The sequence below is a fragment of the Canis aureus genome, chromosome 13, assembly GCF_053574225.1.
Source record: "Canis aureus isolate CA01 chromosome 13, VMU_Caureus_v.1.0, whole genome shotgun sequence".
NCBI classification, from domain to species: Eukaryota; Metazoa; Chordata; class Mammalia; order Carnivora; family Canidae; genus Canis; species Canis aureus.
In genome coordinates this window covers 54,408,847-54,431,427 of record NC_135623.1, presented here as the reverse complement: position 1 = coordinate 54,431,427, position 22,581 = coordinate 54,408,847, and the positions used below count along the sequence as shown (strand labels likewise).

At 36.0% G+C, this 22,581-nt stretch overlaps 1 protein-coding gene across 9 annotated transcripts in view; it reads left to right on the top strand.

The window, feature by feature from the left end:
- Positions 1-22,581, top strand: part of IQCM (IQ motif containing M) — a 434,749-nt gene that overhangs the window by 98,096 nt on the left and 314,072 nt on the right. For 8 of the 9 annotated variants that reach the window (XM_077846313.1, XM_077846307.1, XM_077846308.1 and 5 more), the window contains one exon: positions 21,184-21,274. The exons of the other annotated variant lie outside the window; for it this stretch is intronic. In XM_077846313.1, coding sequence (XP_077702439.1) covers positions 21,184-21,274 — 91 coding nt within the window. The remainder of the gene's footprint in view (positions 1-21,183; positions 21,275-22,581) is intronic. 9 annotated transcript variants of the gene reach the window in all.

The window sequence follows — 22,581 nt, the reverse complement described above, 5'->3', positions numbered from 1 at the left end:
TTTTGCAAAAAGAAAATTTTCTTGGAAATATGAATGGGTTGGCTGTGTTCCCTCTCTTCCTTTAATTCCCCTCAGTCAATGGATCATATTAAAACATTACACTTGGTAGGAAATCTAAAGCTTAGTATGATACATTTACCTGCTGCTTATTGGAAAACTAATGTTCTAGTTTTACGTAAATGTGTTCAAGCTATGTTGGTGCCAAGCTACATTGGTGCCCAAGTGTATCATCTAGTTGTAGAGTTTCGTGTATCATGTGGTTTTCAAGAGTTAATAAAACGTTAACTACTTAATAAACTGCTAGGGAGCAACTGTGACAAATGTTGTTGGCATCGAATGTACTGGGAAATAGGGTTTTTAGCAGAAATGTCTTAATTAGGATTGGGGCCAGGTTCCATCCTCTCTTTCACCTTGGTTTCTGCTTCTGCAACGAGTTGCAAAACTGGTCAGCTTTACAGCCTAGAGCCTCGTGATTGGCTGCAAATGAGTCAGAATCCTGTTCTGTCTGGTGGTTTAATACCATTGGCAAGGCTGTGTAGATAAACAACAAAAAGACTGCCAAATCCATTTGAGGACAAACAGCGTATCATGGTTTGGCGCGCATCCTTTGTCCTTTCACATAGACTTAGGCACAGGAAAAATATGACTCCTACTGCAAGGTGAGAAAGTATGTCAAGGTGTTTGAAATATTTTACCTAAAACAAGTAATGGTATAAAATGTGAGGGAAGCTAAGAGCTGGTGAGAAAACAAAGAAAGAAATAATCATTTACAAGTAACTGTTTACCTCACTTGAAAATGATCCTAATCAGGAATTTGCATTTCTTTAAAGCCTTTTTGTTAGTGATAATATCCCTATCCCTATTTCTCAAAAGGCAATTATCACATAAAATGGCTTATAATAGAAGTGTTATTGCTTTCCTGGCGTTCAGCATGTAAGATTTTTATTGGTATACTTGTCTCTTTTTTTTTTTTTCTAAGCACCTGCAATTATATTTACATTGTGACAAAATATAGTAGAGGTGGCACTTAAATCTCTAAGTTCCTGTCTACAATCCTGAGCAATTTTATGGTCTTTTCAGCTATGCCTATTTTCTGTAACAATTTCAAGTGCAATTAAGGCACAGAAATATCATTTGTAAAGTTTCCACAAAGAGAATATATTTTGGGTATTGGTGCTAGATAACATTACAATAACTTGCTCTATAATTAGCGTAACAGCTCTAGGATAAGCTCAGGATCAGACCCTTAGTAGTGAGGCTATAAGATCTTTGCTTTGAGGGCAGGAAAAATGTTGACCGACGAAAGAAAAAAGGAGGTGAGGTGCTGGCGTTTGTCATCAGTGCTGTTGAGTGGTTGCCAGGACGGGATGTTGATGGTAACGCAGTGAATTCCTAACAGATGACAATTTGTGAGAACCAGGAAGAAGGAAGGTCACAAACACCACATGAATTCTCTTCCTGGTTCTAGATTGGAATATAGGACTCTTTATTCTCCTAAGAATAGTCAACAAACTTACCTCAGGTTTCTACTAAGAAAAGGAAATGAAATGCATGAAGGGCCTAATTTGCATTCATCCAGCAATCATGCATCTACTGAGCATCTACACGGAGTCTCTGAAAGGTCTGAGATGTCCCCCTATTGACAAGCTAAAAAGGTAGCCTGAGCCTGCTGCAGTTCCATGGACACAGGCGGGAGATAGAATCAGGACCTGTCAGAGACAAGGACTTTGTTACTCATGGTGCAGCACGCAGGCTGAGCTTCATGCCCGTGGCACTGCCCAGTTGCCCCCCAAGTCCCATGGCGGCCACACGGAGGGCCTCAGATGGATGTTGTCCATGTGGTGGGTTTGTGTTACAGCTGACAGATGTGACCTTGGGCGAACCTATGGCTTTTAGAGAAAGTGTGCTCTCGCCTTGGGAAGAGGCATTACCCCCTCAAGGTTGGCTTGCTGCAAACACAACCCTGAGAAATAGTCTGGGTAAACAGCAAAGAACTGTTAGAATCTGGCATTCTTGGCACCTACTACAATTATCAGGGGGGTTTAGGACCCATGGTGTCTTGCCTCTTCTAACCCTTAGGAACTTGAGACAATTATCTTACGAACAATATGTGTCTATTGTAACATGCATAAATTCTGTGCACGTATATTTGTAGTTTCAAAGCATTATATTCTCTCTTTTTAGCAAATAAGCAATTTGAGGCTCAATGTGTTTAAATAAGAAGCTAAAGTCACAAATAAATGGCACAGCAGGGGCTATAACACAGTGTTTTTTAATTCATAGCCTAACGTTACTACCATTAGACCATTTTGGATTACTGCGAAAGAATTTTCAGGCTATGTTGGCTCCATGTTTTAGTGAGGACTTTTCCATTATTTTATTTACTGCTGTGTACATTGCAGGAAATGACTACTCTTTTTGTTCATCTATTGCTGCATTTTGATTTTATCAGGCTAGAATGTTCCTCCATCTTTTTCTCCCGTTAGCCTAGATAAATTTTTTCTAAAGGCCTGTAGCTTCCCCAAAGTTCTAGGAAATAAGGTCAAAACAATGAAATTGACTGTTCATAGAATTGCAGAATTGCAGAGATAAAATGTACATCAGATGCAATTTAGTCTAACCACCCCACCTCCATTTTATGAGTAAGAAGGCAGAGGTCCAGAGAGCCCCAGTGAATTGCCACTCAAGGTCAAAGGTCTTATTAGTGGTAAACAGAAGAGCTGAACTCAAGTTTTTTTTTGTATTTAAAATGCAGTGTTTTTGTCAATGCACCACACTGTATCCTGAGTGAAAAAGAATTCAAGGATACTGGTCGAAGCTTAGTGCCTTTTCATTATGCATTTTGAAGTTCTGTTTGGTAACAGTAGTACTTCTGTTTTTCATGTACAGGGAAATCATCTCAGGTATTGAAATGACAACACAATTATAATTCCTTTAAATCATGGGTTACAAACTTAAATGCTCTTCTAAGATCAGCAGGTAACTGTGAAATAGCCTGTGTGATCAATGGGAGGAATGGAGTCTACGGCAAGCTAGAGAAAGCACACCCATCCAGACACACTCGGATTCAACATCTTGAACGTTGTATACCCCCTGTACCCCAGGGTATGTTTGCTTCTGGATTTGACCCTCCAGCTACCATTTTATAACACCTGACTTGAATAACATTGTTTTAAATGATTTGCTGTATCTTTAGATGTGATCTTGTCACAGGCTTTTAGAGCTGTATAAGGTATTGTCAGCTGCTGTGGCTCATCATTATGCTGAAAGAAACAAAAGAGGTTCAGTGACTTTATTGACTCAAATCAATAAAGCTTGTTTGTCACACCAACTGCGACTAGAACCAAATTTCTAAGACTCCTAGTCCAGTGTTCTTTCTATTTCATCTTGAAACATTTTTTAAAAAAGTTTTATTTACTTATTTGAGAATGAGAAAGAGAGAATGAGGAAGAGAGAGAGTAGGGGGAGGAGCAGAGCGTGGAGCCCAACACTGGGCTTCATCCCATCACCTTGAGGTCATGATCTGAGCTCGAAACAAGAGTTGAACGCTTAACGGACTGAGTCACCCAGGTTTCCTATCTTCAAATGCTTTTTTAAAAAGAGTATTCAGTTTTGTAATAAAAGTGATAAGAAAATCAGATTTAACATGGAGCAATACATTTTGCAGATAACCTCTCAGGAATCAATCAATAATTATTGGGTGTATCACCCCAGGCCCATGCTAAGTGACATGAAGCGTACTAAAACATACCAGATCTTTGTTTTTTCATTTCTGTCTTCTCTGTTGGGAAAGTCAAAACTACTGTTACAGAATAAGTGATTGTTAGGATCTTTGGCACTGACTTTAAGAAAACTTCAGAGAGGGAGATTCACTGGGGAATTGAAAGCTTTAACTCTCTGTATTCTAACAATTGTCTTTAGTAGCATATTTAAGAGAACCCCCCATCAGGGGCGCCTGGGTGGCTCAGAGGTTGAGCCACTGCCTTTGGCTTAAGGCGTGAGTCTGGAGATGTGGGATCGAGTCCCATGTCGGGTTCCCTGCATGGAGCCTGCTTCTCCCTCTGCCTGTGCCCTGCCTCTTTCTCTGTGTCTCTCATGAATAAATAAATAATATCTTTAAAAAAAATAAGAGAACCCCCATTGATAGCCAAAGGAATATTATGATATTTGCTAGGGGATGACAATACCAGAATTAAGTGTGTGCATGTGTATGTAGGAAAGAAATATTGAATTGGAATCTGTGCTATTCATTCTTCATGATAAACCACAGTTTCTGACCATCGGTATCTTAAATATTTTGTTGGCCCCTGGCCTAAAATTTGTGGCAAGTGTTGACATAGATATAAAAAGTATACCAACTTAAGTGGAGCTGAAGTGGAGAGAGATATCTACCTTCTGATTGAGGTATTATGAGAAATACCAGTTTTGAAAAATAAACTCTCCCTGTATGTTTTCACCAATGTTTGAGTTCTGTTTTCATACTGTGTGATGCTCTTGTCTGGCTTACCTTAACAGTTTTATTCTGCTAGGGATTCCTCTCCTGTGACTTTTTTTTGCATCTTGGTTGGCATCCTTAGCAGATTTGTTGCTTGTGCCTTTTCTTTCCCTCCGTTTCCGACGCTCAGTCTTACTGCTCTATCTGCAGAACTCTCCCTTCTTAGGTACTTTGAAATTAATCCTGATCTGGGGGCAGGGAACAAACTTTTTCTGTAAAAGTTGAGATAGTACAACTCTTTGGCTTTGTGGCCCAGATGGTGCCTGTCATAACTGACCGATCTCTGCTTTTGTAGCACAAAAGTGGCCATAAACAGCAGGTAAACATGTGGGTGTGGCTGTGCTGCAATAAAACTTTATAGAAATAGGTGATGGGCTAAATTTGGTCCTGGCCATGATTTGCCAATCCCTACTCCAATCTGTTTATGCTGTAATAATGGGGAGTGCTTACTCCAAAGATTGAGCAAGATAATATCCGATAGTAGAGGAAGAAGCTCCTGTTTATGTTTTTCTGTATCTTATGATTAAAATGTCTATTTTTGTTTGTTTTATAATGTACATATGTTAATAAAATTGAATATGAATGTAATTTATAGATAAAACAACTTAACATATATTGGAACCCCTGCTCAAAAAATTTTGTACTGGGACCCCTGGGTGTCTCAGCAGTTGAGCATCTGCCTTTAGCTCAGGATTTCATCCTGGGATCCTGGGATTGAGTCTTGCATCAGGATCCCCTGGGGAGCTTGCTTCTAGCTCTGCGTGTGTCTCTGCCTCTCTGTCTGTATCTCTCATGAATAAATAAAATAAAATCTTAAAAAAAATTTGTACTGATAGTAGAGTGCAAAAAAGAGACATCTACTCCAACTTTGCTTGTTCTTCACAAACACCATGCATTTGGGATATGCCTCTATTTTGCTTATACAACAAGAAAGGCATTGTTAGTATAAGGAGCGGTATGTGCAGTTGTGAAATAGAGGAAGGGTTCTAGAGAATGTTAGGATCTTATGAATTTTCTCTCTTATATTCTAACATTTTAATCATAACTGCCTCAGCTATTCAATAGTTAATTAATCTGATTTTCCCATTAATAGTACTCATTTTCTCCTTAGCAGTCTCAAGAATACCCTGAATTATTATTTCATAAATATTGTTAAAATGACCTCTTATTCTGTATAAGGAGTTCTCTAGTTTTTTTTTTAAGATTTTATTTATTTATTCATGAGACACACACACACACACACACACAGAAAGAGAGAGAGAGAGAGAGAGAGAGAGGCAGAGACACAGGCAGAGGGAGAAGCAGGCTCCATGCAGGGAGCCCGACGTGGGACTCGATCCCGGGCCTCCAGGATCACGCCCTGGGCTGAAGGCGGCGCTAAACCGCTGAGCCACCCAGGGATCCCTGTTCTCTAGTTTTGATGATGGTTCAGACCATATATTTTATCACTTTTGTTAACTTCACAGCATCTGACAGAAAGTTCGATACACAAAAGCAACATGTTTATAGCTGAAGTGCAAAACAAAATATAACTGACTGAAAATCCTATCAGTCTCTTTAGAGACCATAGTTAGAGGCCTTGGCCTATTGTCTCAACTAATACTTGTCTATCCTTTCTTAGGAAGTTGTGATAGTTAACAAACTTCTGGCACTTTGTGGTATTTTGTGATCTATTTATTCTACATCTCCCCACCTAGTTCTAAACATGCCAACGGGAAATGTTAATTTTAACATGAATTGCAATTGATTTATTGTGAGAATATTTTTGTTAATATCATGAGGCTCTTTGATACAATGTCAGTACTTTGGGGCAATGGTAAATCCAGGATCAGAATATCCAATATAGGAAGGTAAGAGAAATGACCAATCAAAACCTCTTAAACATTAACTGTTGCTTTCTAGTAGCCTGCTTTTATCTAATAAAATAATAAATTGTACCTTTTCAGTTTTGTTGCTGCTGCTGCTATGCATTTACTTGTGGATGCATTTAGAGGAAAAGTTGCAAATGTAAAATATAATAAATACAGACAGTTTTGCATGTTTAGTGTGGCCTTGCCAAGTTGGAGCTTAGTTTAAGTTGGGAACATGAAGAAGGTCGTGATAGGATTGTGCGGTGATCAGCTTTTCTTGTGCCCATTGTCCATTTTGTGGAGATTGGCTTTAACTCTGCATACCCAGTTTCAGGATTACCCTGGATTCCTGTTGGAACATTTGAATCTAGAATAGACCCCATTGACCTTTTGTAGTGCTGGCAACATGTCAGTATTGTTAGTCATCTGTTGTTTTTCTGTTAAGGACCATATGGAAAAGTTACTTTTACTTTCTAGCAATTAATTTATAATCTTTCAGATAGCCACATTATAGGTATAATCTCCTTTTTCCTATGAGGGAAAAATATCTTTTAAACAGTATTCAGAGCCTGCCTACATGTGTCATGACTTGAGTTTCCATCTGTATTTGCTTATTTCTCTCTTTTGCTTTCTTCTCATGCTTACCAGGCTTTCAGATTCTATTTGTAATGAAACAAACCAGACGCTTAAACTGGAGGAGGCGTCTTGTGTGGTTGGAAAGACAAAGACAGGAAGAGGACATACCTTTTCTTAGTGCTTGATTTGTTCTCTCATGTTTGATACTTCTAGATACTTCTCTTGTGTGAAAAGCTTCCTTTTTGTGTCTTAACATGTTTATTATTTGTTTGTTTAATTTTGTGATTGGCAACTAGACAGGTTATGTTAATAAAAATATCTATGTGGTATTTGGGTGGTCACATGCCAAAGTGCTGTAAGGTATATATAAAATAAGGGAGTCTTCAGTAAGAGTGTATAGGCAGAAATAGGAAGTCATCAAGTGTGTTAGTGCTTTGCAAAAATTGATAGGAAAATGCCTATGGATCAGTCTTAACACATGTATATTTATGGCAGATATGTCATTCTATCTTTGTTTAAATAGATTGACTTTAGCATGGAAACATGTGTCAAGATATAAACATAGAAATTCACTCAATGTTTATACTGGATTAGATCAGGTGACTGGATTGAGGATATGGGGTTTGTTATGTTAGAGCATATGGGCAAGTTGTAGGCTAGAAAAAAATGTATGGATATATGGTGTTTTCGATTTCCTTCTAATTATAGAATCTTATCTGCATCAATAAAAGTTTATATTTAACTTTGTAGGAAGTGTGTGTGGTGAGCAAAATAATTGTATGCACCCATGCATCTGTAAAGCACAAATTAGATTTTGATAAAAAGTAAATTGATTCTTGATAAAGTTCTGAATGTTAATGGGACAAACATTCCCATCTGACTCTAACCATTTTCTATTCTTGCAGTATCTTTTTCAGTGATATAGGCTGACTTTTTTTTTTTTTTTTTTGGCACCTACATATAGCAAATAACTGTGAAACATTTCAAACCTCAAAGTGACACTAAAACTGTGAAGTATGAAATGGAAGTGCCAGAGCGTGTGAGACACATTGCATAGCACTGCTCAGTAATTCAGTGTGTGCATGCAAGAGAAATGACAACACCATTGCAAGATGCAACATGATCAATGCTACAAAAATTAATAAATAAAGCGATCTCCATTTGCAAACATTCCCTAATGCCTCAAAGTTACCACCTTCTATATTTAGCAGCCCTGCCCGAGTGATTACACCCTTCTCACCCCAGGAATATCTGCTGGGGGAAGTAGGATTATAAATGAATATCCTCCTCGCCATGTCAAGGTTACTACATTATGATTAAGGCCTGTAGTAGTTTGGGTTTCTCCATGAATGCTTGTATTTTTTTTTTCCTAGCGTGCGAATTTAACCTTACATTGGTTTGTTTTTATATCTGTCTCCTACTCCTGATGATTATTCCCTGCCCAGGTTTCTTCAGACAGTGTTCTAGGTAGGGTGAAATAGGATCTTTGAGTCCTCAAAATCGAATTCAGGGCCTATGCTACAGTGTCCTTATGTATTTACTTGCTTCTGAGGCTCAGTTTGTGAATTTTTATGGCTCACTTTTTGGAAACATGCTCAGAGGGATTGGGGGTTATTAGCGAAGTCTCCTTTATTCTCCAAGTTAGACACAGTGGGAAGGAAAGATGAGTTCCCCCTGGTGATGTCCTTAGTGGTACAGGAGTCCTGTTAGGTAAGCAAATGCTTGGGGAATTGATGTTTTGTTTCTGTGAAAAGCAGAAGAGACAATACAAACATTGATGACAGCAGCAACAGATCCCTATTTCCTGATGCTTATAAACTCAGTGCTTTCTGTGCAGATAGTTTACAATTTATTTAACGCGTTAGAGTCTAATTTATAATGCTCGGGTGTGTCATTTCCTAATTTTAAGAGAGGTTAAGTGGCTTACCCGGGGCCAGCAGGGAACAGCCGCCTCAGGCTGTTGACTCACATGCCTGTCCCTGTGCTGTTGTTCCCTTTAAGTATCTCACACTCTCTGGTATGATGCATTTCCTGAAGGGGGAGTTTTTAACATATTTTCAAAAACTCTTGCGAGATATTGGAACAGAATGATTAGTCCTGAAGAGTTCAGTAGGTGCCCAGCAGTAAGGTAAAGGAGAATAGTGCTGAGGTTTTCAAAACCAAACCCAAAGATGGACTTTGTTGCAGAGTGAGGAGGGAGCATGGGGAACAGGTACGAAAGGTGGTGACCTGAGAGAGCTGGATAGAACACTCACACATCTGCAACCTAGTTCTTTACTTCAATGTGGATTACTTGTGAAGGAAAGGAGTGTGTCAACCCTGCTCTTGTTTCTTTATTTTTTTTAAAGATTTTATTTATTTATTCATCACACACACACACACACACACACAGAAGCAGAGACGCAGGCAGAGGGAGAAGTAGGCTCCCTATCGGGAGCCTGATGCGGGACTTGATCCCAGGACCCTGAGATCATAACCTGAGCCAAAGGCAGATGCTCAACCACTGAGCCACCCAGGCATCCCAAGTTTAATATCTTTCTTTATCTACCTATCTACCCACCCGTCCATCTCTTCACCCATACATCCACCTGTCCATCCACTTCTATCTGTCTTGATAAGAATTGTGAGATTTCTGGATCAGAGACAGAATTAATTACTCAGAGAACACCTTGCCTCACTTTCCCCATGCTTCATGTACAGTGGAGTTAGTACCACAGAAGACAAACTCTGAGATTATGAATCTTGGAGCTTATCTGGGGGCACGTTTGCCCTTCCTTCCCTGGAGAGAGGGCGGGGAGTGCAAGACGACAAGCAAGTGCACAGGTGCTTTATAAATGTTAAGTAAATCCACTCTGGGAGAAGGAGGTGAAATGAAGGACCCTATATCTGTTACTCTTTGGAATGTAAATAAATGGCTGGAGGAGAGGTGCCTCTAAATCTCTCCTGAGCCTCTATCTTTAACATCCATGGCTTGTTTGCCATTCAAGCATCCTTTAACCCAGGTGCAAGAATTTGTTGCTCAGAAAGCCCTGACAGTGCACAAATGTAAAAATATTCATGGAGAATTATCTCCTGACACCTGTTTTAATTTTGTTTAAGAGAAAGATCAAGATGGGCTGACTGGGGATATACACCAGTCTTTTTCCATCAGTTGGACCAGAGCCCAGAAAGCCTGGGCAAAGGTTCGGGTTTGCAAGAGTCATTTTAATTGGAGCCACCTCTTTGGTTTTTGTTGTTTTTTTTAGTCATTTGTTTTATTTTTTTGTAGGACAGGGTGGCCCAAGAAGATTAATATAAACACATTTCTTCTGGATATTTTTAAAAAGCCTTTGGCAATGATATTTACTTGGTAGAGACACAGCTATTTCACTAGGGGATATCCGGCATTATTTTGCTTTTGGGGGAAGAGTGTATGCCACCTGATTTGCCAAAGGCTTAATGAGTACTGTTGTATTTTATGACTAGATAAGAGAGAAATGAATTCTTGATAGAAAAGTTTTAGGTATAAGAATATTTATTTAGCATAATACGACTTTGTGTTTGTTTTCAATATTTGTGCTATTACTAAAAGTTTATGTTGATATAATTTTTGGTAGCACTTTATTTTACAGCATAGGTAGCCCCTATTTTATAACATGTTCTCTGTCTGCCTCCTCCCCTGTATGGATTGTAATCAATGTCATGTTATTATAACCATTACCACTGCTAATTTTATTGAGCATACACTATGTACCAGGCATCATGCTCAGTATTTTGTATGTATTATTCACCAATTCTCATGGTAACCTGTTGTCATCATAACATTTTTACAAATGAAGAAAATGAACTGAGACATGATATAACTTCCTGAGGCTCATACTGGTGATGAGTTCAAATTTATATTCCTTCAAGTTTCTTTGCCATCTTAACTACTTCTCTGTGTGATCCCTGATAAACACAGCATACCCACCTAGAGGATGGAATTCAGATTCTTAAAATATCATATCAGTTAACTTAATAGTTTGTTCCTAGTAGGTATTGAATTGGTTATACTTGAGTAAACTGTCCTAAACTTTATTGGAGTTGTATAATCTCTGTCTTCTTTTTCATTACTATTACATATATTTTTAGATTTCTGAAAATATTTATTTGTTGTTTTAGTACATTTTGCACAATTTTATACACTGAGGTGTCACAGTGGAATTACAGTGTACTGACAAAACATGTACTAATTTCCAGTATTATTCCTGTCATAGAGAATTTTACATTTTCTTGCATTTAATTCAATCTGCTCTTGGTTCTTTGCTGAGTTTTGTTTGTTCATTCAGTATTTACTGAGTACCTAACACATGCTAAGCCAGGCACTTGGGTATTTGTTTAATAAATGAATGAATGATTATCTTTACTGTGGGGTTAATAGAATATAGACTTTTGGAAAGTAGTTATGACATTTTCCCCGTTTCTTATAACCTCTATGGGCTCTGGCACATGGCTGAAGGAGGTGGTCTGTTACCATTTATTAGTTGAATGATATTATATTGAGGATAATAATACAGGAGGGTGGAGTACAAAAATATACAGTGAAATCTGAAGTACTCAGACAACTTGTCTAGCATATTTCCCTTATTGACTAAAAATTCATATCTGTACCTAGTAAATGCATTGAAAATTATTTCATTTATTCAATTAATATTTTTTAAAGGTTTTATTTATGAGAGAGAGCACGAGAGAGAGATTGAGAGAGAGAGGAGAGAGGTTGAGTGGAGGAGGGGCAAAGGGAGAAGCAGACTCCCCACTGAGCAGGGATCCTGACTCAGGGCTCCATCCCAGAACCTCAGGATCATGACTTGAGCCACCTAGGCACCCCTGTCCAATTAATATTTATTGATCTTCTGACTTATAATGCTATGTGTGAGTTAGAAAGGGGATAAATTGTTTCCATTTATAAATAGCTCATAACATAACAGAAAAAATTCATTCATTCATTCATTCATTCATTCATTATTTATTAAACATCTATTATGTGCCAGCCACTCTTCTTGACACCTGTGGTATAGTTGTGAAACTGGAGCTTACAGTTGGCTGGGGGAGGATTGGCAAAAAGCATACAAACAGGTAAGATAATCACAAAACACAAAGATTACAATGAAGGAAATAGAGTGATTATAATAGACTGTAGGGACACATTTAGATGCAAATGTCATGAAGGCAGCTCTGAGGAACACGTATTTGATCTGGTATCTCAAGGACAGGAAGACTAGTAGTGTGCTGGTAAACTGGTGCTCTGGAAAAAAAAAAAAGCCCCATTTAACATGTCCTGACTTTCATGGTGTAAATATTCCCACTGTGGCTAATTTCAGGCTACCAAGGGTTTAACATCGAGATTGCAAAAATTTCTGAAAATTTAACAATTAACCATTGAAAGCTCATACGAGTCTGCTGCAGCACATTACTAGTAGCGATATGAAGAGAAATCCAAGCAGTTAAAAAGCCTTGAGAGGGGACAGGAATTGACTTATTGAAAGGAATGGTTTCCTGAAAGGGAACCACTGGGGATGTAGAGTGATGGTAAAGAAAATAAGGATAGTGATGTAAAATCATGTGAGAGAAATGACCAGAAATCAGATCATGTACGGCCCTGTAGGTAATGGCAATGAACAGATTTTTGTTTTAAGAATGGTGGAAAGTGATTGGATGGTTTTAAGGCAAGAGTTATGATAAGATTTCCATTTTAACAAGATATGTTAACCTTTATGTGTAAAGTGAAGTCATAGAGGCTAGAGGGAAGTAAGTAGACTAACCAGAAAGCTATTTTTCAGTCCAGGCAAAAGATAATGTTGGCTTAGATTGGTTTACTGTTCAACACATATTCACTCTCTTCCTCTTCCACCTTGGAAGAGTATGCTTCCCTAACCCACTGTGAGATGGCTCTGTGCTTGCTTTGGCCAACAGAAGGTAAGAAGACATGATGCAAGCAATATCTTTAAATGTATTAGTGGTTTAACTTGTCTTTTATACTCCTCAATCTGCCATGAAAAGACTGTGCCCCAGGCTATCATGATGCACCCTCTAGCCTGGCCCATCTAAGCCAGCTGACTCAGCTGCTCCAGCCAATTTGAGGAACTGTGAGCAAGAAAGCTCTAAATTTATAATCCACTAGTTTTTGGTTTGTTTTATAATGCAGCATCATGGTGGCAATTGTCATGGTATTAATGAAATTGGAGAAAAATGGGCAAATGTGAGATATATCTCAGTGATAGGTAATAACTTTCTGATTTAAGTGGGCGGCTGTATGATGATATCATTTACAGACATGAGAAATACAAGAAAGAACAGTTTGGGAGACAAAATCAAAAGTTCTGTTAAATATATTTGAGATATTTATTACATGCAAGTTTGCATGTAAGACAATTGTATACATGAGTGAAATTCTGAGCACAGGTATGGTATACTGAATAAAGTTTTAGTCATTCGTATGTGGATATAATTTGTCTAAGGAGTTGGATGAAGTCTTCTAAGGAACAAGTGAAGTTAACATAAAAGGGCTTATGATAGAGGCCCAAGGCACTCCATTTTCTAGAGATTTGATAAAAGAGGATGAGTCTGCAAAGGAGATTGAAAATGAGCAACCTGGTGGTTATCATAAGAGTAAAACCAGAAGAAAGTGTCACGTAATCCCTTTATGAGATAGTCATCATTGCCATTGTGTACTGCTGAAGGCCCAGTAAGAAGCAGACAGATTTATCCAGGGGGCATGATAACGAGGAAATAATTGTGTCCTTGATACAGTGACTGTGCAAACAGTATTGGGAGTGGACCAGAGGGTAAGTGGGGTGAGGAAGCACAAACAGTACGTGTAGATGGTTAGTTTAAACATTTTCCTATAAAGCAAAGAGAAGGTTTAGTTTGTTTTGTTTTTAAATGATAGCTGTGAAGATGACTGCATTGGAGGTAATCAGAGTTAAAGCCTTTTATTTCACCTTGGTCAACTTGTTTACCCACCCCATTTACTGTTTATCTCAAATCTTTGCCACTGTCTTGAAGACTTCTTCTATACTTGTACACTAAACTTCTATATCACTTTCCCAGTAAATGACATCGCCTCCTATTTCATGAGAAAATTAAAGTCTTGGTGGTGAACTCTCCAGAAACTTATTCATAGCTACCTAAAACCTTATCTACCTACTTTTAGAAGAAAATACCTATTTTTTTTTCTAGATTATGTCTAAATTCTATCCCATCCCTTCCATTCTTGCAGGGAACTTACCTCATTTATTACATATAATAGCTGTAATATGTAATATTGTAATATGTAATAGATGTTTCTTTATTTTATGTCTCTACTTTCTCCTTTCCTATAATATGTAAGCATCCTAAAGTCTCCCCATCTTAAAAGTGTATCGACACTAAAATATTCTTTTAAACTTATGTCCCTGTGATGGTCATTTCATCCCTCTCCTCCCCTTCAAACTATATTTTTTAAAGGAGAATCTACATTTACTATCTCCAATAACTTTATTCCTTCAAAGCAGTGAAATCTTGCTTCCATTTCCATCTTTCCCTTTAACTGTCCACCAATAGCCTCATAATTACAAAAGCTAAAGGATACATTTCATTCTTGTCTTAAATTTATGAGATAAAGGAAATAGATTTTCATAACACTGCAATTGGAATTATTCAATTATTTGCATAATTAATTATTTAGTTAATTGAATTCCCTAGGATATAGGCTTCATAATCCCCACATTATATCCTGCTTCCCTGGTGCCTAGAAGACTGCCTGTCACATTAGAGGCATTTGGTAAATATTTGTTGAATGAATGATTGAATAAGTGGATGTTGGATAAAAACACGTTCCCTGTCCTCAAGAGACCATGAAAGAGTTCACAATCTAGGGAGGAACTGGCATTCTATATAACACACATGTGCTAGAAATTCCAACAGTAGAAAATCATATGACATCCACCAGCCCACACACTAGAATGTGAAATGTCAGTAAATTGCAATCTGTCATTCTTGACTAATGAATCTGTCTATAAATTTGCAACATTAAGTTTAAAATTGTATTACAATTCATATGAAATTGAATATAATTTCAATAGTGGGTCTTAAAAAGAGAGAAGGGTGAAAAAAGCATTTTGTTATCACTCAATATACAAAATCTGAAATCTCATTTTTTGAATGAATAGGATCTGGATTCAACCTGTGTGAAACTCTTAAGTATCATTAAGTCTTTGTGTTGAAGAGGCCTTATTATTGTTCTAGCCCAACTATTTTCATTATATAAAATTCCTTAATTGATATTTTCTGGAAAGTTCCTGTCCAGTCTCTACCAGGAAACACCTGTTATGGGGAGCACATTCCTTTTACAGTACCCAATTTCTGAATTATTAAAGCTCTAAATCAAGAAAAACTAATTCCTAGTAACTTCCATTGATCTAGCTTAACTGTTTAAGATTGGCTGCTTTTGGCCACCTGAATTAGAGCTCCTGGGTCTGTTTGTTTGTTTGTTTTTATAGAAGAAGAAGAAATAGAGAGTCTGTATGAAAGTTTGGAGGGAAGTAGGGATCAGTTGAAGGAACAATGTGTAGCGTCTATCATATCTGAGAAAAAAGTTGAAATAAATGAATCCTTGACATTGGCAAACATAAATTAGTAATATTAAAAATTTTAGGTAACTGAATAAGAGATGTTAAATATTTTACTTATTGATTCATAACAAGTGTTTGATGAATGTGTGGAATATTCTAATGAAATGCTGAAAGGATTCAAAGGGAATAAATTCAGTCCACGTCATTACAGAGTTTGCAGACTAATAATGAGGAGGTGGGCCAAGTAAACAATGAGTGTTGCAAATTTGTTTCAGTGTTAAGATAAATCAAAGATCTGAGTCTTGAAATATGAATATCAGGCATTCCTTCATTAAACACGTTTTTGTAGAGCACTTGAGAATACAAAATGAAAAAAAAAAACCCACAAAAAATTCAGTACAACAAATCTAAACTTAGGGCAGAGTCCAACTTCTGTTCCTGCTAGTTTCTGCATATTTCTGGTAGTTCAAGGCTACCATTGGACCTTGCATGGGCAAGGAAGGCACACAAATAAGTATCGCGCTTGCAAGATGGAAGTCAGGTCAGAGACTCCCCAAATCTGAGTCTCCTTAAAAGGTGATACTGTCAATGAAAGACTAAACAAGGATTAAAAAACCTTCCTTTGTAAGAAGAAAATGGCAAGAAACTTAACTATCTCAGCCTTGGCTCTGATAGAAGAAAATATAAAAAATTTCTTCTTATGATTTATGACTACAAACAAGCTCACCTGTGATGGAATCAAAATGCATATTGCCAGTATCTCATAAATCCCTAAATGAGAGAGTAGTTCAGTGTTATTATGAATTGAAAGTTCAAAGTTGCCTGGAGGAAAAGCAAATGATTTCTTGAGGAATCAATCTTAATCCCAGGTTGCAAATAATTTCCATCCTATGGAATATGAATTTGCAATTAAAAAAATTTTTTAAATACATGAAGAAATTAGTCACTCTGGTGAGAAATTTAGTACTCCAGTTTCCCCAAAATGAAATTAGACTTACAAAGACCATAGATAATAGAATTGTCAGATACAGGATAGAGAATAAGTATGTTTAAAATGTTAAAAAATGAAGTATAAAAATATGAATGAACTAAAGATAATAAAAGTGTTCAGGAAGATTTTATAAAGCAGTTAAGGAACTTCTAGAAATAAATATATAATAACAAATAGGAAAGTTAATAAATTTTTAAATACAGATTTAACAGAGCTAAAGATAGAATTAGCAAACTAGAATGAGTCTCTTAAGAAATTTACAAAAAGAATTACAAAGAGATGGACAATATGAAAGATTAAAAGCTCTAGGGAGTATATTGAGAACTTATAACAAAATTGTAATCCAAATTTTCTAATAAACACTAGAGATTGGGGAGAATGATAATTATGGAAGCGATTATGACCACTACTCCTTGGAGATATAATTTCTGGTCTGGGATAGGGAAAGGAAAAAGTGAGCCTGGAACTGTTACTTTCGCAGAAAGGAACAAATGTTCAAAGACTAATGAAGATATGTTGAAGTAGTACAGGAACAGACTGGCTGATTTTGGTATTATGAGCATCAGAAAGAATAATGGTGGGAGTAGATTATAACACACTAAGTAAAAAAAAAAAAAAAAAAAGGATGTGTCCCAAAAAGGAGGAGAAAGAAAAAGAGGAAAATCTCTCCTTTACAGATTAATGTTGGTTTATAAATATAGAAGAAAACAAACAATTATTTTTTAAAAAGCATTATTTTGCAATTACTGCTGTAATGACTGTTATGAGAGTTATTAGTGGGTGCTGAAAGATGATTGGGGAACAGCCAAAGTATTAGCCAGAAATTGTTTAGTAATTGCAAAGGGAAAAACATATGTTTATAATGGAAATATTTGACAGTTGCCACCTTACTCAAATAATCAAATTTATAACACCTTTTGTTGTGATATAATAGGAAGGATATCATACCACTTCAGTTCTATTCCTGTCAAAAATACTTAATTTTAATCTAGTCATGAAGAAGCAGTGGGAAGAATTCAGATTGCCTTCAAGAATGTTAAGAAAGATGAAAAAGTGTAGGAGGAATGTTTTAGGTCAGTGATGTCCTTTTGAAAGATAATACAATTTAAAATTTTCTGGTGGCCACATTAAAAAAAGCTAAAGGGAAACAAGTGAAATTAATTTCAGTGATATATTTTATTTAATTCAATATATGAAAATACTATTAAACAATTAATATAATATTTCAATTAGATATATTACATTTTTGTAGTAAATCTTAGAAATTCAGAGTGTATTTATACATATAATATTGTATAGTGAATGTGTAGGATATGTACTTGTTCTTAGGAACTATGTGATTAAATATTTAAAGGTGAAATGTTATACTGTTTGTAGCTTACTTTCAAATGGTCCAGCAAAAAATAAATTATTTATATTCATATATGTATGCACATATACATGTATGTGTGTGCATAGGCATATTAGCAGTTATTAAGTTTGATTTAAACAACTACATTAAAAAGTTTAATTTATTAGATGAATGTAGAACAATGAGAGGATATAAATTTTCAGACAAATATGGAACATTATTGACTGAACAAAATTGACTACATACTGCCAATAAACTTCAAAGAATTTGGAATTGTATATTATGTTCTCTGACTACAGTGAAATTACATTTAAAAACAATGACAATGATAATTCAAAATCCCATAATTTGAAAATCAAAGATGACTTATGGAAAGTAAGGAGGATGCATTTGAGGGTATTAGGGTTGGAAGTGGGAATTTAAGGGAGGAAGTTATTAGTGTTCAGAGGAGAGATGACAAAGGTCTGCTTTGAAACAGTATGTGGGATTTAATGACTGATTATATGAAGAATGTTGAGGGGGAATTAGTATAAGTAACTTCCAGGTACATGGATGGATGGTAGTGTCATTAATTGTGAGAGAGAAATGTTAATTGGGATATCTTTGTGACTTGTATATAGAGACAGTTGGTTATTCAAATTTGGCACTTGAGAACATTCTGGGAAAGATACATAGATTTTGTGAGGCATCTACATTTAGATGATAAATTTAGCCATGGGCATGGACGGGATCATTCAAGTAAAGGGTTAGAAGGCAGCCAAGGAAAGAGCCGTGGGGCATACACAACAGCTGGAGGTGGTCAAAGCAAAATGAATCCACAAAGGAGACAGGTGAAATAGACATAAGTAAAGGAAATTGAATGACTGAATGATTCCAGTTGAACAAATGGTCAAATCTAGCTGAATTCTGAGGAAAGCATGGTAAATAGTGTTAAGGACTAGAGTCCTTTGGTTGACAGTTCTAATGCCTTATGCTCCATTATGTTTGATTTCATTACAGAAGCCTCAAATATTTATTATTTTGCCTGTATTTTCTTTTCCCAGTCTCTCTGTTTGGCTCTTATTTATCAATTATTCTAACCAGAGGTAATTTATAATTTATATTCCAGAACTGAATTCTAGAGTTTGATGTAATTGGTTAAGAGACTAGATTTTACATAAAGGGAATAGTTATGAACTCTGAGATGATATAATTTGCCCAAAGTCACACAGTAAGTCTGGTTACCCACCCAAAGGTTTAGTAAACTAATTAGAAGTAATGTTAGATATCTTATATGCTTTAACCGCCTTCCTAGAAATCTCTTTTTTTAAAGATATATAACTGTACTTTAAAAAATTTATTTTGGATGCAGTCCTAAAATGATTTAGTTAAATGTTACCATAGAGGGCTTTTAGTTTAGCATTTAAATGGATGATGGCCAAATTTTTAACAGATTTTTTTTTTCAAAATGGGCATATAAGGGTGAGTGGCTGGCTCAGGAGAACATGCAACTCTTGATCTCAGGGTTGTAGGTTCAAGCCCCACATTGGGTGTAGAGATTACTAAAAAAAAGTAAGCTTAAAAAAAAAGAAAAAAAAACCTCAACAAAATGGGCATATTTTTTGCTTTCTTAATTATTATAGTAACACAAACTTACTTTCTTTAGCATCACTGTGAAATTTACTCCTTAGATCTCTGGATCACACATCTCATGACCTTTTCTCCCTATCCTTTTTCTCCTTTGTTTTTCTGTAATGATTTTTGCTGCTAGTCATGCTGTTCATTGAAAGTGGCAATCATATTTTATTAATTTTATATCCTACATCTCCCCTCTCTAGGAGTAGCATAATTAATTTTCACTGAATAGATATTCTTGAAATAAACAAAATAAATATGCATATTGAGTATCACAGTGATTAACAATGCAGGCTCCAAAGAGTGCCTGTCTGGGTTTGAATATTGACACTACCTGCAGCTTTATAACCTGGAGGAAGTTACTCTCTGTTTCTCTGCTTCAATTTCCTCATCTGTAGAATGGGGAGAATAATAGAATCTAACTTATGGTGTACTTGTGAGAATAAAATATGATAACCCATGTATAGCAATTAGTACACTTAGCATATGGCAAATATTTTTAAGACTCAAACTTACAAATTCCTTCTCTACTCCATTTTAGTATGTTTCTCAATCTACCATATTTCTTTACATAAAGTGTCTTTTAAGCTCTATAGTCACCTTCCAAAGTAATAAGCAAGGCAGAAATGACCCTCTTTCCCTGATTAGGCACCTGAGGCTCCCTGAACCCTGGGGCAGTAGTGATGAAGGAACTTACAGTCAGAGGGATACAGGGTGGAGCCCTGGCTCTGCATCTTTTAACTTATCAGATCTTGGGTGGCTGCTTTCCTCCCATGTAAAAGAGTAATCACTGTGCCTCACCAAAAACAAACAAATGAAAATGCTAAAAACTGGTTCTAAGCCTTAAGTGTGAGATGATTTATAGGGAATGCTAAGCAACATCCCTGGCATATTATAAATAGTCAATAAATTTTTAACATTCTGTTTTCCATTTCTCCCCAATTTTTATATTCTCTGTTATATATCTTAAATCTAAATTCACATAATGTGGTCAACTGTGTTCTTCTATTTGTTAGCATTGACACACCAACCAGATTTGTAAGTATTTCCTGTTAAAACAGAGGATTTCATTTCATAAATTCCCTGTAACTTTAATATATCTTTAACATACCTGAGCTGGTAGCTAGAAGGTACATGGATATTAACTTAATATTTTGGTATAATGTTTCAAATTATGTTCATCCTATTATATGTACAAAATAGAAAGATTTAAAAATATTTATGTAAATTTCTCTTTAGACTCTTAGAATTAGATTATTTTTTTGAGCAGAACTTTGCCTTTTCTGAACTTCAGTCTTACTCTATCAAATTGATGAGTGTTCCCATTCACATTAACTAATGATTGCTAAATTATTTTAAAATAGCAGACTCTCCTATAAAAGCTAAGCCTTATGATGATAATGATGATAATAATGCCATGTATAAATGAGACTGGTATTCATTAGTATGTGCTGTACTATTGCAGACATTTCTTGGGGAACGATCTCCTTTCTGATATATGCAGTTCATTTACTCTATACCATCAGTGCTAAATTTTAGTAATTGCAAAACGTCTGAGGAGCATGGGGTGAAAAAACCACTCAAATGTGTTTTTAGATATCTTTGTGTTAGCAATTTGTTTGAAAAATATTGTACCTTTTGTTATTAAAAAGATCTGTGATTTGCAACTTAATTCAAAAAATGCACTTAGAACTTGAAAACAAATAGAATACAATTAATTTTTTTTTAAATTCCAGAACAAGTTAAACTGGGTAAAATAGTAACTAATATTGAATCCGTGGGTAAAAAAATGGAGAAAGAAAAGCATCAGCACCATGGGAAGTCCAGGTAATGTGTGATTAGTTAACCTATAGAAAATGTATAGTTTTATTCTACTGTGCCAATATTTCCTGACCAATTGTCATGATTTCTCAAGTCTATTAACACCCCATGCATGAGGCTAATTTATCCTTCTGCTTGAGTCCCTTAAAGCCTATCAATTATCAAAATTTTAGTTTTCAGTTCAATTAACTTTTGAACTGGGGGATGTCTGAGTAGTTAAGCAAACCATCTGGGTTTTACAGTGCATAAGCTCAAATCCAATTTGTGGCTTTCTTGAGAAAAATGACATATTTTATGATAATATTACATAAGTTTGGAATTTTAATAACTCATCTGCAGTAATTATGGAGCAGAGTTAAATTATAATTTTTCTTTTTTAATTTAATAATTTAAAGTTAGTCTTTTTCTAACAGAAGGTGAGGCTGATCCTATAGAGTAAAGATTCAGAACAGGCATTTTGAACATTGCTTCTGCTTCCCAAAGGTGTGTGGAAATGGGTCAGTTACTTTTCTGGATTATTCCAGTAAAGAGCATCATCATCTTCAAGATCACTTTACCATCGTGTACATAACTGTTGATCCTAGGGCTACAGAACCTTTAAAGGCCCTTCAACACATTTTGTAGGAACATTTATACTGGTAGAATGTAAATACTGCTCTGTTAAAATGTATTTTTCAGTGGCTTGTTTTACATTACTTCACAATGTAACCTTGTCAGAAATTTGGGGTAATTGGCACAATGGTAAACAATAAAAATTTGAGAAAATATTGCCCTGGCTATTAAGAATATAGTGGACCTTCCAACATTTATCTGGCAAACTATGCTTAACAGTAAAAGATTCATGCTCACAAGGAGCCACTTCCTTGGCTTAAGTATATAGGATATTCAAATTTGGGAGAATGGAATGTATGTACAGTTCTAATACTGAGGGTTTGGTTTTATCCATGGTAGGGGAAGACTAATTGCAAAGGAAAATAAATGGTTGTATTTGGGAATTTGCCAGTTTTGTAAAAATTTACTTTTGGCCTTTACTTAAGTCAAGACTCAGGTTTGGTCTAGCAGAGTGGTAACTGCTGAAAGAGTAGTGAACAGACCAATTTAACCAAATATAATTTAGAATTTCAGGTAAGCTTTTAATAAACTAGAAAAATTAACTGAGTTAATTAGAAAACCTATCATTTTCAGTATATTGAGATGGGGCTAATAATTCAAGAAAGAATAATGACTTCAGGACAAGTGGAACACTCATTAATAATAAATCTATCAGATAGAATATCTCTCAGTATGTCGTTCTCAAGAGAGTTGAGTATTTC